The sequence below is a fragment of the Myzus persicae genome, unplaced genomic scaffold (genome assembly GCF_001856785.1).
Source record: "Myzus persicae strain clone G006 unplaced genomic scaffold, MPER_G0061.0, whole genome shotgun sequence".
NCBI lineage: Eukaryota > Metazoa > Arthropoda > Insecta > Hemiptera > Aphididae > Myzus > Myzus persicae.
The window spans coordinates 356,127-370,134 of NW_019100468.1; the positions used below are offsets into that span (position 1 = coordinate 356,127).

The 14,008-nt window shown below is 28.0% G+C and overlaps 1 protein-coding gene across 1 annotated transcript; it reads left to right on the forward strand.

Annotated features, from left to right (window-relative positions):
* The first annotated feature begins 5,774 nt into the window (after nt 1–5,774).
* LOC111030405 (ras-like GTP-binding protein Rho1) lies at nt 5,775–7,224 on the forward strand. The gene has a single exon (XM_022310260.1). The coding sequence runs from the start codon at nt 6,025–6,027 to the stop codon at nt 6,601–6,603; it is 579 nt and encodes a 192-aa protein (XP_022165952.1). The 5' UTR covers nt 5,775–6,024; the 3' UTR covers nt 6,604–7,224.
* Nucleotides 7,225–14,008: the final 6,784 nt, after the last annotated feature.

Genomic DNA, 14,008 nt, shown 5'->3' on the forward strand with positions numbered 1-14,008 from the left:
AATATAATATTGATTACTTACCCCGTATTTTTTAATAATAGGTACCTTAATAGAAATATGACATTTTTTAAATGCATCTCAAGTTTATTAATTTAATGTGTAGTAAAAATGTAGGTACCACTTACTTTAATCAAAAAAGCAAAAATATAATGTACCTATTTGAAAAAGAACTTGATTGAATAGGTACTTAATAGTTATTTTTTTACCTTGTGGTATACCTAATGGCTAATATACTTTTAAAAATGGAGAATGTAATTTATTTAGACTCAGAACATAAAAATGTAAAAATAAATATTATTCAGTCTATATGTGTAATTTTTCCCTGCATCCTGTTATACTCACTCACCGATTCTATTAATAATGACTTATCATAAGCTCCCCAAGTCCCAACAAGTAGGTATCTAGTATCCTGCAGTCTGCACCTTGACAAAAAGTCCAATTATTTACTTCTACACAAATAACCTTTTTAATCCAAAAATAAATATAGAACCCAGCATAAGAGTGGTAGTTTAAAAAATGCTGATTATTTTCAAGCAATATATTATATTTTTTAACGTTTATACTTTTGGCTCATTATTGTAGATCTTCGGCGAAGTATCATTTGATTTTACAATGATGAGTAGTTTTTTTTATGTGTCATAAGATATTTTTTAAAGCATTGATCTTAATTCTAAGGGTGGTCTCTACCCTCTGGAAGTAAATCAGATCTAGTTGATTCTTAAAGAACTCAATAGTACGTTTCAAAATAATTTTAAAATGAAAATCTAATTGAAGAAAAAATAGGAAGTTGTACTCGAAACTCGTTTCGACAAAATCGATTTTGTTTTTCGTTTCATTGAATTCTCATCAAATAATGAAATTGGCATTTGCTAGACATAATATTATTTTTTTAAATACTTTAGCTTTTTTATGCTATATAAATATATAAATTTATATATAAACATTTGAAATGTTTGAGTTTATAAAATTTATTTTTCGATTTATACCCATGGTAAAACTTTTGTTATTGAGTAACACAGTTTTAAAATTGTAATATAAGTTTCCTTATATATTGTTCTAATGTACTAAAATTTAAAATACCGAAAATTCATGACCATGATTTTTTTTTTTATGAGCGTTTGTAAAATGTATATTTTCTTACCCCTGGTCTGCTCCTTGGTAGTTGGAACGCACTGGTGGTGAGAACTTTTTTTCCATCACACAAAAAACATTTAGTTAGACCACCCATACATTAAAATTTTATTCACTCAGAACCGTGGTGACTTTGCCTTCCACACCATATAACATGATTTCATGTAAATATATTATATTTAAAATTCCAATCATAAGTTAGTTTAAATAATTTTTCAGAATTATATTCATTTATCAACTTTATTTAACTTTTTTTGTATTTATTAATTTTTACTTATATTAATGCGTCATTAATGTTTAACATTATTAACAAATAAATTAACATAATGGATTATTCGAAAGCTTTCAATTTTAAATGTCTAAAAACGAATAGGTATATATATATTTTTTTAATTTAAATTTTAGTTTAGTTTGAGCATCCATTATTTTAATTATTTACCGAAGTATTCTTTGATTGCGATTTGTTTGTTAAAAAATTTAAAAGTGATCAATGAACTAGGTATATGAAAATGAATTATAGAAATCATCTTTTGATTATAGCATTGTTACTCAAAATAATACTACCGTATATAAGTATAGAAATTACCTATAGTGTCTTAACTAACGAAACCTAATCCTAATGGCTAATATTGTAGTGTGCGTATTTAGGTAGAGTGAAAAATATATAAGTATAGAATCATATTGTCACATACTCACATTTTGTGGTTTATTATAGTAATTATGTTTTGGTCAATTATTATTGTTAAGTTGGAATATAATATTTTCGCACGAGATATTAAAAAAAATTTTTGAACAACTTTCCACAGACGAAACATTGTGTCCCTAAATTCAAAATTGTCAAATATGATTGTTATAAATATAGGGCAGGTACGGATCCAGAGCAAAGATTTATTTTACAATACAATAACAATGTACACTTTATTCTTAGTTAAAAGTTTTTTTCATTATACAATATTGGATTCACAGTCTACAGACATGTTTGATATATTATACTATCATTCATATTCATATATCTGCAGTGATTGGAATATAGTTATCAGGATCTATAGAATTATGAAATAAATTGGTGAATATTAATATTGGTCCCTAGACTCCCCTCTGGATCAATCCCTGGTATAGGTAACCAGGTTAAAATTTTTTGACTCTAAGTTCATGTTATTTTTATGTATATTATGTGGCAGAGTGAACACTTAAGAATCTATCTGCAAGTTCTGTACGGCTGCTTCTCCGGTTGTTTATTCTTGGGTGGGTAACTATTATTCAGAGTATTTCAATACATACTCGTACAATTCGAACTCCGGACGATAATATATAAAATATAGATGTTCGCAGTAAAGAACCAAATTTTTTTTCGATCTCAATAGAGAGTTTTTCTTTAAATTATATTGCTTTTATATAATATGTCAGTTCTACAGAATTGCGTTAGACACTATTTTTTTTTAAAACTTATGCCACGTGTCAAATGTTCCTCCACCTGAACCCGTGTTTAGAAAGACATTAAACTACTGAATTCTGGAATCAGTGGGTTCCCTATATCAAATTCTACTCACTTTATGTATGACAGATGCTTACTACTCAGTCCTCATTACCTGGTTTTTACTTTTTTATATGGGTATTAGCATAGATGCAAATTGACTAAATTTTTTGGAGGGACTCAAGCTCCCCTCCCCATTGGCTATAATGTAAGCAAAATTATAGTACTAATTACTAGATTTTTAACTGGGGGGACTTGACCGAAATTTGGAAGGACTAAGTCCCCCAAGCCCCCCCTATTTGTGGCAATGGGTAATAGTCTATATTATATTCTGTCACGACTAATCAATTTTACAATTTACATTGAGTTTCGTTTCAAAATAAATATTTAAGCTCGGAGCCTGCTAAATAAAAATATTATTTTATTTTAATCACATTGTTAAGGTACTTATACCTAGATAGCAGGTCACTATATAGCTATTATACTATATTAGGTACAATAGGTACATTATACATACCTATCGCAGTATCGCGTTGGCTAGATCGATGGTTGAAAACAAGTGGACTTTTTTTTTCAAGACATAAGAAATCATGTATTTTTTCTTAATACAACACAATATTGTAGGAATATAATACGCATTTGATATAGGTATAATGCAACTATATTTTCTAAGACCTAAGTGGTTATATTAATATAGCACATTATAGTACCACATATTGTATAAAACAGATTTTATAGTCTGTGATAGTACAAAAACAATTAGAATTATAGATCTATAATTGCCGATATTTCACCATAATTGGGTTCACACGAAGATAGTAAAATGCAATAGTTAAAAGATACAAATATCGTGATAGGGGCGGTACCCGTTTCCACCAAAAGTGTACCTTTCCCTTTTCCACCAATTCCTCGTTTCCACCAAGACGAGTTTTATACGACGCTTATAAGTTATGTTAAAAGCTGTTAAAAAATAATAAATTAATATACAACATAATATAAATGTATATGTTACCTTATATAATAATAATAATAGTCAAAATTGTCAAATGTATAAATTTAATTTTAAAAAAATGATTTAATAGTGTTATATAATAATAAAATGTTACTTTATAATAATTAGTGGATATTTTTTTTTTAAATTGTATGATATCGATTGCACAAAATCGTACTTGTAATTTATAACAATATTATGTTTTAATTAATAAATTTAGTGTATTACCTAGATTGTATTAAACACAATATAGGTTAAAAAAATTGGTTAATACCGGGACACAGTTATATTATTACTAGCTGTCTCGCTCTAACTTTTATACCATATTATTGTATTATTTTTTTTATTAAATTTGTACATTTTTATTATGTTGTATATTAATTTATTACATTTTAACAGCTTTTGATATAACTTATGAGCGTAGTATATAGAACTTGTCTTTGTGGAAACGTGGTCAATATCTCATTTGGTGGAAAAGGGGAAGGTACACTTTTGGTGGAAACGGGTAATGGTGGAAAAGGGTAAGTTACACTTTTGGTGGAAACGCGTTACGCCCCATGATAGTGCCTACCTGGCTACCTACCGCTAATTACAATATACCTGACTGTACATATAAACATATTATTATGAGCGTACCTAACTATCTGTGGAGTAGCTGAGCACTGTTAAGTGTTTTAGAAATAATGAAATAAGTCGAGTGTCGGTTGTGGGAACTTGGAGTGCCTTGACATCCAGTTTATGTTATAGCTAAATACTACAAAACACCTAAAATATAAGAAGTGCCTACTTATCTGTTATTTTCATAAGGAGGTGGGAATATGTTTTTATTACGCTATAGGCACCTACTCCTAACTAGGTATTTAAATTTGGGGGCTCGAGTCTCTCCTAAAATTATTTTGGACATCATAAATACTTTTTTTCATTAAATGTTATTATATAAAAAATGTGATAGATATGTGTCAACGTAATATTATACTAAAATATGCACGGTCTTATAATATTCAAGACCGTGATTACAATGCGTTATTACAAGTTTGATAATTTGATAATTTGATAATTGATTAATACTTTAAAACCATAGGCATAGGTATTATAATTGTTGTTATTACTTATTTTATCATGTCAGCTTAAAATGCCTATTTTATGTACGGTACATAAAGGTTGGGGGACTTTTTTTTACATACAAAAGTTATGTAGGTAATACCTACGCCATTGATAGGTTAGTGGCTCATAATTTTAATTCATAAACGAATAGCTTAAGTAAATGTCAATATGCAAATTTCAATAATACAACTACCTATTTACAAGTATAATACCTATGTACCTACAATAATATTATAACTATTAAGCACTAAGCAGCATCATCAGTAAACTGCCTTAGACCTTGAAGGCTGTAATATATTATTGTGATCATGATTCATAACATTTAGGTAAGTAGGTACTTTTAAAATATCTTTGCGCAATTCCACATTTTTGTAGGTACCTATTACATAAAGTCATAAATATGTTATAGCTATTAATAGTGTCTATGAGCAATGACATTTATCGATTTATCATTGAACATAATAATTATAGATAGACCATAGGTCCCTAGCCATCTATACGTATTACCTATTATTAAGTACGTACCTACCAATTATGTTATTAAAATCTATGATTTTATTACCTTCTTTACCAATTCGGTAATGGTAAATGATAGTACCTAATATTGCTATTAAACTATATTAAATTGTCGGAAAATCTGTCAACATTAGAAGGTAAATTTGAAATTTTTTTATAAATTAAATCGACTTGCATAAGCATAATAATTGCAATTAAATAATAACCACTAACCAGGTAGTTAAAAATGAACATCAACGGGTACAACAGATTAAGCCTTATTATACATTTATACATGAACTATGAAGTATAAACTAATATTTGGATCTACTGCATTTTAATATTGAACGTTTTTTACATTATTTTTGGCCTAGTCCCTAAAGAGTATTTATTTTTTTTTATAGCTATAAATGACATTGGGTTTCTGTTTTATTACAGTATAACAGCTGCTACCGTTTACTCGTTTACTGCCATTATACGACGCGACGACTGCCCACGTTTAGAGTTCGAGTAGGAACAACGTCGATTAGGCGCAGTGTCGTTCAGATTAAGCAATGGTTTCCCCGAATATCAGTAATGATAAATTATCCAATAATTGGCGATCGCGATGAGCTCATTCACATTTCACTCCGTAATTTACTCGAAACTTTTTTTATTAGTTTTATTATTCAGTTAATTGCATACATTTAATAATTTATACTACGTTTAAAAGTTTTGTATTTATATAATAATCGTGAACAACTGTGTATTTGTAATTGATTTTGTAGTTAAAATTCGAAACAGGGCCAACGCCTAGTTTTTTTTTTGATAAGCATAACATTCCGACATAATGGCAGCAATCCGTAAGAAACTTGTCATCGTCGGCGACGGTGCCTGCGGAAAAACTTGTCTGCTCATTGTGTTTTCCAAAGATCAATTCCCAGAAGTTTATGTACCCACCGTGTTTGAGAACTATGTAGCTGATATAGAAGTCGACGGCAAACAAGTAGAACTAGCACTGTGGGATACAGCGGGTCAAGAAGATTATGATAGACTAAGACCATTGTCCTATCCTGACACGGATGTTATCCTCATGTGTTTCTCCATAGATTCACCAGATTCGTTAGAGAATATCCCAGAGAAATGGACGCCGGAGGTGAAACATTTCTGTCCAAATGTGCCGATTATATTGGTTGGTAATAAAAAAGACTTGCGTAATGATCCAAATACAATCCGTGAGTTGAACAAGATGAAACAAGAGCCTGTAAGGCCAGAAGAGGGGCGAGCAATGGCCGAAAAGATCAACGCATTCGCTTATTTGGAATGTTCAGCTAAGAGCAAAGAAGGAGTTCGTGAAGTTTTCGAAACATCAACAAGAGCTGCACTTCAAGTAAAGAAAAAGAAGAAGGGCAAATGTGCCTTGTTGTAAGTGATGTCTTTTCAAGAATATAAAAATCTACTTAGAAAATAAAATATATCATATTTTTATACAATTTTTCAAATTACCATGTCGTTTTAAGGATTTTCAGCATTTAAAACAAATAAACCTGATTGTACAAATCATGGTGCAAGACAAAATATATCATTTTATTTTTCTATAATAAACACTATAATTATAATCATGTATTCCTATTGTTTGCCAAAATATGTACAAAGCAAAACTGTTGGGGAGAATTTTTATCGGGTAATCACTAATCATAGTGCATTTTGTAACTTATTTTAACTTTATTTTTTATATTATAATAACTGTTCTGTAAAAATAAAGTTGAAACTACAAAATAATTGAAACATTTTATCGACTCATTTTTCGCTACCTTCAACATAATACAATATTTCTGTATCGTAAATATATATATATATATATTCACACATATATATTTTTTTTTTATGGACCTGCTGTGCCAGGAATCCCATGATGTATTCCTTAGCTTAGTTTTTTTTAAATACTATTATTACGTTTGTTCATTAACCAATATTTATATGCTTGTACTTTTTAAGAAATTTACTAATAAAAGTTTAGATTTTATTAAATTTATTTTTCATGCCTCGATTTTGTTAAGTATCATTTAAAACATGCCTTAGAAGATTACTTAATGAACATTCTATTTTGTCATGTAAGTGACTTTTGTATTCATTCATTTTTTTACTTAACAGGATATTAACAGAGTAAAGAGTGGTTTTGATTATTTTGTTATAAATTCTTTTGTTTACCTTTACAAAAAAGTTATTAATTTTATCTAAACATAGACTTAAGATGTAGATATAATTATTGTGTTATAAAGAACACGTAATTAAAATAATATATAAAAATAATTTTTCTTGACATAAAAAAAAAATGGTTAAAATACTTTTTCAGTATATTATATATAGATTGTTATTGAAGCAAGGAAAGAAATGCTTCTATATAGATATTTTTTCATTCATTATTTTATTTCTCTTTTTATGAACACTTGGATTGAAGTATTATACAATTGTAATTTTAGATCCGAGTTAAATAGGTTTAAGTCTTCCGGTATATTTTTGTATACAGATGTTTCATTCTCACAGGTATAAGCTTAAAATTGTCATATGAATGCAATGGTTTATTATTGGCTTAGGATTAGACAACACCATCTCATAACAAGAGTGGTTCACAGTTAGCAGTCTTTGTATACTGTCACAGACTTTTGTAATTGGTAACACTTGTGTTTAAGTTTATAACATTAGAATAATTTAATATGCACAAGATATATACACTAAGAAATGAAGAAAATCATGTGCCTAACTAAAATATATTTAACAATTTAAGTTAAAAATATAGGAAATAATGTTGGATACCTACTTGAATACATCTCCTAAAGTATAATGTACAGAGTGATTTACCAAGCCATGCCTACCCACTTTGTTTCTGTAATTATTCAGTTATTTAAAATCTTATTGGAATTTTTGAACTATGAATTAGGCACGTAGCATTTAAAAAAAAGTTTATACTGCTACAGAATACTCCTTAGGTAGTTAATTCAAGAATTTGTTAACATGGTCTTTAAGTGGATTTAAAAATTCTAAAAATCAGACTTTGAATAAATTCATTATTTAAGGAAAAAGGTGGTGAGTACATGCTTGGTGATTGGTGAATCACTGTGTAGATGTGTATATGACTGCTTCTGGTAATCTAATATACAAACATTATTAAATAGTAAGTATTACAGTTATACTTACAAATTAAAATGTAAGTCATTCAAATTCTATAATATTTGATTGGATTTTAGTAAAAATGTTGTAAAAACCTATTTTTATAGCTGTATAATATTAGTTAATGATGTATTGATGTGTATGGAAAAAACTGTTTCAATTGTTTACATACTGTAAATTGAGGGCTTACAACAGAAAATAGAAATTGTAAGTAACATTATTCAATGGACCTGTTGTTTTGGATAACTATTTTCAATATCACAATGACTTTCAGTTTGAAACAAAACCATCAGTTAATTTCACAGAAATAGTGAAAAATTGCAATATTATTTTTATTGTAATAGATAATTAAGTTATCTATTACACCGATGTGTATTCTGAGAACATTTAACTGTGTAAATATTATATTATAAATTAAATATTAAAAAAAAAAAATTGATTTAGACTTGGGTCTTATCAAAAGACCAATGATTAACAGTATTGTATGTATTATAATTTATAGATGATTTAAATAACAATATTCACATCTTAGGTGGTAGTATATTATAATGAAGACTTTCCAGTTTTCACTATAATATATTGTATTGTATTGTATTGTATTAAATACGATAAAAATGTTGATTGAACCTTACAGGTTTTTTTATTATTTATTTAAATTTAATGGTAAAAAATTATAAGTAATTTGATTTTTAGTAAAATATTAATAGTATATTGAAAATAGTGTTATGTTTATAATTCAAGGTAAGTTATTATTATGTATCACCAGAAATGTAACTAATGTAAGAAACATATAAATGATTAAATAAATAATTAGACGCATAAAGATATTGTATAAACATAGGCGGTAAAATAATCATTGTTGGTCAATCTAACTTTATTGAGTATTGAACATTGGTTATGATCATTAATACAGCTGATTAGAAAAATATCTATGTATTAAAGAAAAAAAGGGAAATGTAGGTACCGAACCGCTATACCTCTACTGTACAGTAGGTGTTCTTTGTCATTGAGTAAGTGATGTTGTAATGTATAATATGTTAAATTTTAATTCAGTGACAAATCATTGCATACGAAAAACAATTCTGAGCAACAGAAATATAGGTAGGTAATGTATTTATATTGCTATTAAAGTAATTATTTTATACTATTATTAATATAATAGTTTGAATTCATTTTTACCGAAAATATTGCATTTGAAAATGGCATTGTGTAAATGAAATAAAATAATACTGAATATGATTGAAAATGTCATACAAAATAGGCAAATGGGTCAAAGATTTAAAATATTGTTTAAATGTTGTTTTCATGTTTAAAAAATTATAAAATAAATATTTTATGGAAGTTTCAAGTATCTACGATTATTCGTTTTTTAATTACGACAAAATAAGAAAATCGTTAATTATGAACATTCAATGTGGCAATGTCGTGAACTTGAACGCTCATAAAAGATGAATATAACGTTCCAGTTAACTTTTTTTGTCAAAGGTATAAAAACTTTTGAGGAATTTTGTATACTTTTTTAAATCTTAAGAATTGTTTATAAATTTCTAACTCAAAATAATTTGTACCTTTTAGTGGTTTTGACGAATTTATCAAAATACTAACTTTAAAATCTCATAAAAAAATATTGTGTTTATGAATTTTCGATATTTTTCTATTACTGTATTACCCGTTTATCAGGAACCTTGTATTAAATTACAAACTTTCTGACCTGTCGAAAGAATTTTCATCGACATTTATAGAAAACAAAACAACAAATTTAAAATAACTATAAATAGCCTAAAAAGAGTCAAAATATTTTAAAACTTTATTATGTACAAAAAACGCTTATACAAATATTTAGTAAAAATTTCAAGTATCTAGAATTATTCTTTTTTGAGTTACACCAACAGCCTAAAATCGATTTTGTCAAAAACTGGCTTACCTAAAAATTTACTTTTATCCGTAATTTTTTTTTCCCAGATTATTTTAAAAAGTACCTACTAAGTATTTTCTACTTTAACCTCTCAAAAGTACAAACTGTATCAAATATTCTATCAAAAACCACCCTTCAAGTGGAAGATCGAAGCATTATTTCGATTATACACAACATGTATTCTGTAATATTAATATGTAATATGTGTTCTCTCAGTCAATATCCAGTTATCACATAACTGTCGAGGGTGGTAGAAGAGCGGTCCATAGTCAATAGGTCTATGTATATAATATTATGACAATTTATTTCTATTACCTATTCTTTTTTTTTAATTTTATGATTCTACAAAAAAAAATATTTAATGTTGCATTGAAATAATTACAATTTTCAAACAATTATAAATTATCAAAAAATATGAGGGCCTCTCCAAATTGGGACCGGGTGATTAGTCACCTAGGTACCCCCCTAGATCAAGCATACCTATTAACTATACTATATAAGTACTGTCTACTAGTATAAATTATATCGCTGTGGTCACGGACCACGCGTCACCCATTAGATGAGTAGGTACATTAGATTTGAAGATGTACATCATAAAAAATATAAAATCATAGGATTCCTACATTTCAGTTACATTTTCAATATAAATATAACAAAATCACATAAGAGGACTTTTCATCTGAATTTGTTGTCTCTGGCGTGCCGACGGCGTCTTACAGTAACAATTGAAGATAATCAGTTCGTTGAACGTAACCTATTCACGACTCATGTAGTCATGTTTAGCTTTTGTTAGTATTAATTTTATAATAATGCATATTGATCTACTATGTATCATACCATTTATATGCACACTTCTAACTCACTTCAAAACGAAAATATCGAAAAAACACTCCAAACAATATTGCTACCTCAAGAGGATGCTACACTGACATTTATTGTCTTCGTCTTACAAGAGTGTAACATACAAGAGTGAAAGGCAACCAAATAGATATTATAATAGTCATTAATATACGAAGGTACCTACATATAATATATATGATATATAATATCAAATTAAAAACAATACATTGTGTGTCAGAGTCTAAGATTATTCTACACTTCACTTGGACCAAAAATCTAGAAGACCTGGGTCCGAGACAATTTGATCTTGCGATCTTGAATCCTGCGGGCGCCCTTGAACCCTATCCTTGGTAGGTATATTCAATTTAACCCTATGAAGTAGACGGCTATCATCAAAAATTTATCTTACCAAAACCTAAATTATTTATGAATCTTATGAGTACCTATATCTAGCATTTTTCTTTTGATTTCAAGTTTAAATAAGCTTAAAAATTCCGACACCGATAAATAAGAGTCAGGGCCGTCTAATAGGCTTTCCAGTGACCAATAGACACCTGGAGCTAATTAGAGGCTCTTTTAGTATAGTTCGAAAAAAGTTGAATAAAAACATCAAAAGCTTATTTTGTGTGATGACTTAATTAGTAGAATTAAAAATTATTTTTTTTATAGACTGTCATATTAATACGTTACAGTTTACAATTTAAAGTTGTAATTTCTATTATTCCGGGTCCCATTTGGACCCGTTTCTCACGTGCCCATAGGGTAAAGACGGAACTGGGGCGAGTAATTTTTAATATACAACCATCAAATAAAAGAAAGCGTTTGAGAACTCTTTCAATCATCTTGTTGTCTTTCTGAATATAGGGTTGCCATAATATAACAGATCCGTATTCCAAAATAGACCATACTAATGATGTACATAACGTTAAAGGGAAATTTGCTTGATCAACGACTGAAGCATTTCCACGAATAAAACCCAATGTACGTAGTACTTTTGCAAGTAATAAGCTCAACATAAATACTTAAATTTTTAGTTAGTTAAATTAGATAAAGATGGTACTAATGTAAATCCTATACCTAATACCTGCATCTCTACTAGTGGCAAGGTTAAGTTAAATTTTAAGTTGTCAAAAGTTTAGTCAAAAAACTTGAAAATGTAATAAACGGTCCCTCGTAAGTTGTTGTTGATGGAAATTAAAAAAAAAGTTAAGTGTAAATCCACAATAACTTTGTATGAGCGTTTAAACTTAGAATTTTGACCAAATTCGTAAAAATCACGAAAATTAGCAAATTATATTTAGTTAGAAATTCATAAAAAAATATCTATTTATAACAAAGGTTTAAAAATTTAATACAAGATTTCTCACAAGTTTGTCTACCCTCATCAAAAAAAAAAATTTTACCGGAAAGTCAAATTAAATTTTTATGAGTGTTTGAAGTTGAACTTTTTACAACATTGGATATTCTATACTATACCTATTACCTAAGTATACGTATACTGTACACAGGTACTTATAAGTTTGTATAACTTATAGTAGGTATTAAATAGGTATCTCTTGTCTTCAATCTCTCCGATAATTTCCTTATAATAGGGCCAATAGGGGTGTTGACGAGTTGCCCAAAGCAGCTATTTTCGGCATTTTGACATACATGTTATATGCACGATTACAATACTAACCCTTAAAATAAGGAAGGAAAATTGTAAAAAAGGAAATAAATGAAATTTAAAATACATGTAATAAAAAATTTTTTTTTTTAAATTTAATAAAATATTACAATCTGTTTACACACGAAAATAATAAGTAACAATGATGATAATGATTAAAGAAGAAATGTAGCACATGAAAAGGAGACTGTCCAGTGACAGAACCTCAGAAAATTTGAGTTCGGGCATTGCAATTTTTTAAATTATTGTATTTTTAACTTTAGATTTAGTTTAGAAGGTCTCTAGCCCAATTTCTTTAATAAAAAAATTAATAAAATATTTATAACTATAAGCGAAAAATACGATGTAATATATCAAAAAATATTATTAAATTATAGAAAAAATTTAGATATTTGCAATATTTTTTTTAAATTTTGAATGACAATTTTTTTATTACACTGAAATTTCAACTAAAAGTTATTATAATATGTCGAGTCACGACAATAATGAATAAAGGAGAAAACTAAGTTAATTTATTTGTAAATACCTACAATATTGGTTAGACAATTATTTGAAATAATGATTATATTGTGATACAATGTAGAATGTAGATACATAAGCCATACGTCCATATAAATATAGGTGATTACTGATTACACAGATTAATGTAGTCAACGTTTCAGCGACCAAAGATGTGTGATTTTAAAATCCTTTCTACGCCTAGGCATATTTATCTTCGGGTCTGCTTTCCTAACCTTACCTACGCCTTGACAGAAATGTCACGATCATCGGATTAAGAAATCCAACTTAATCTTGCCGCGAAATATGGTGTAAACTGAAGACTTTATTACACTGTAAAAGCGTAAACCTTTATATGATGCTATGAAATTAAATTTATCGAATTTTTATTCTCATATTATATACGTATATTTTTCTTATAATATAACAGCACGTATTAAAGAAATAAATAAATTGACAAATTGACAATACTACATGTCTAAATGATAACTGAAATTTGATACTATTTACACGATAATTCAATCATTGCAAAGCGTTTTTTGTCATATTGTTGAGATATCAACAAATTTTTTGCTACCAACTCTGACAAATTAGGACTTGTAACTATAGTTCTTCCAATTCGTCAATTCAGTAATCAGTACACTATACCAATACCAAGGCTCCTATATTGAAATAGGAACTATAATTTTTTACAGCATTAATCTATTTAACAGGTCCAGGTAAATTTTGCAAGAGAATTTTCAT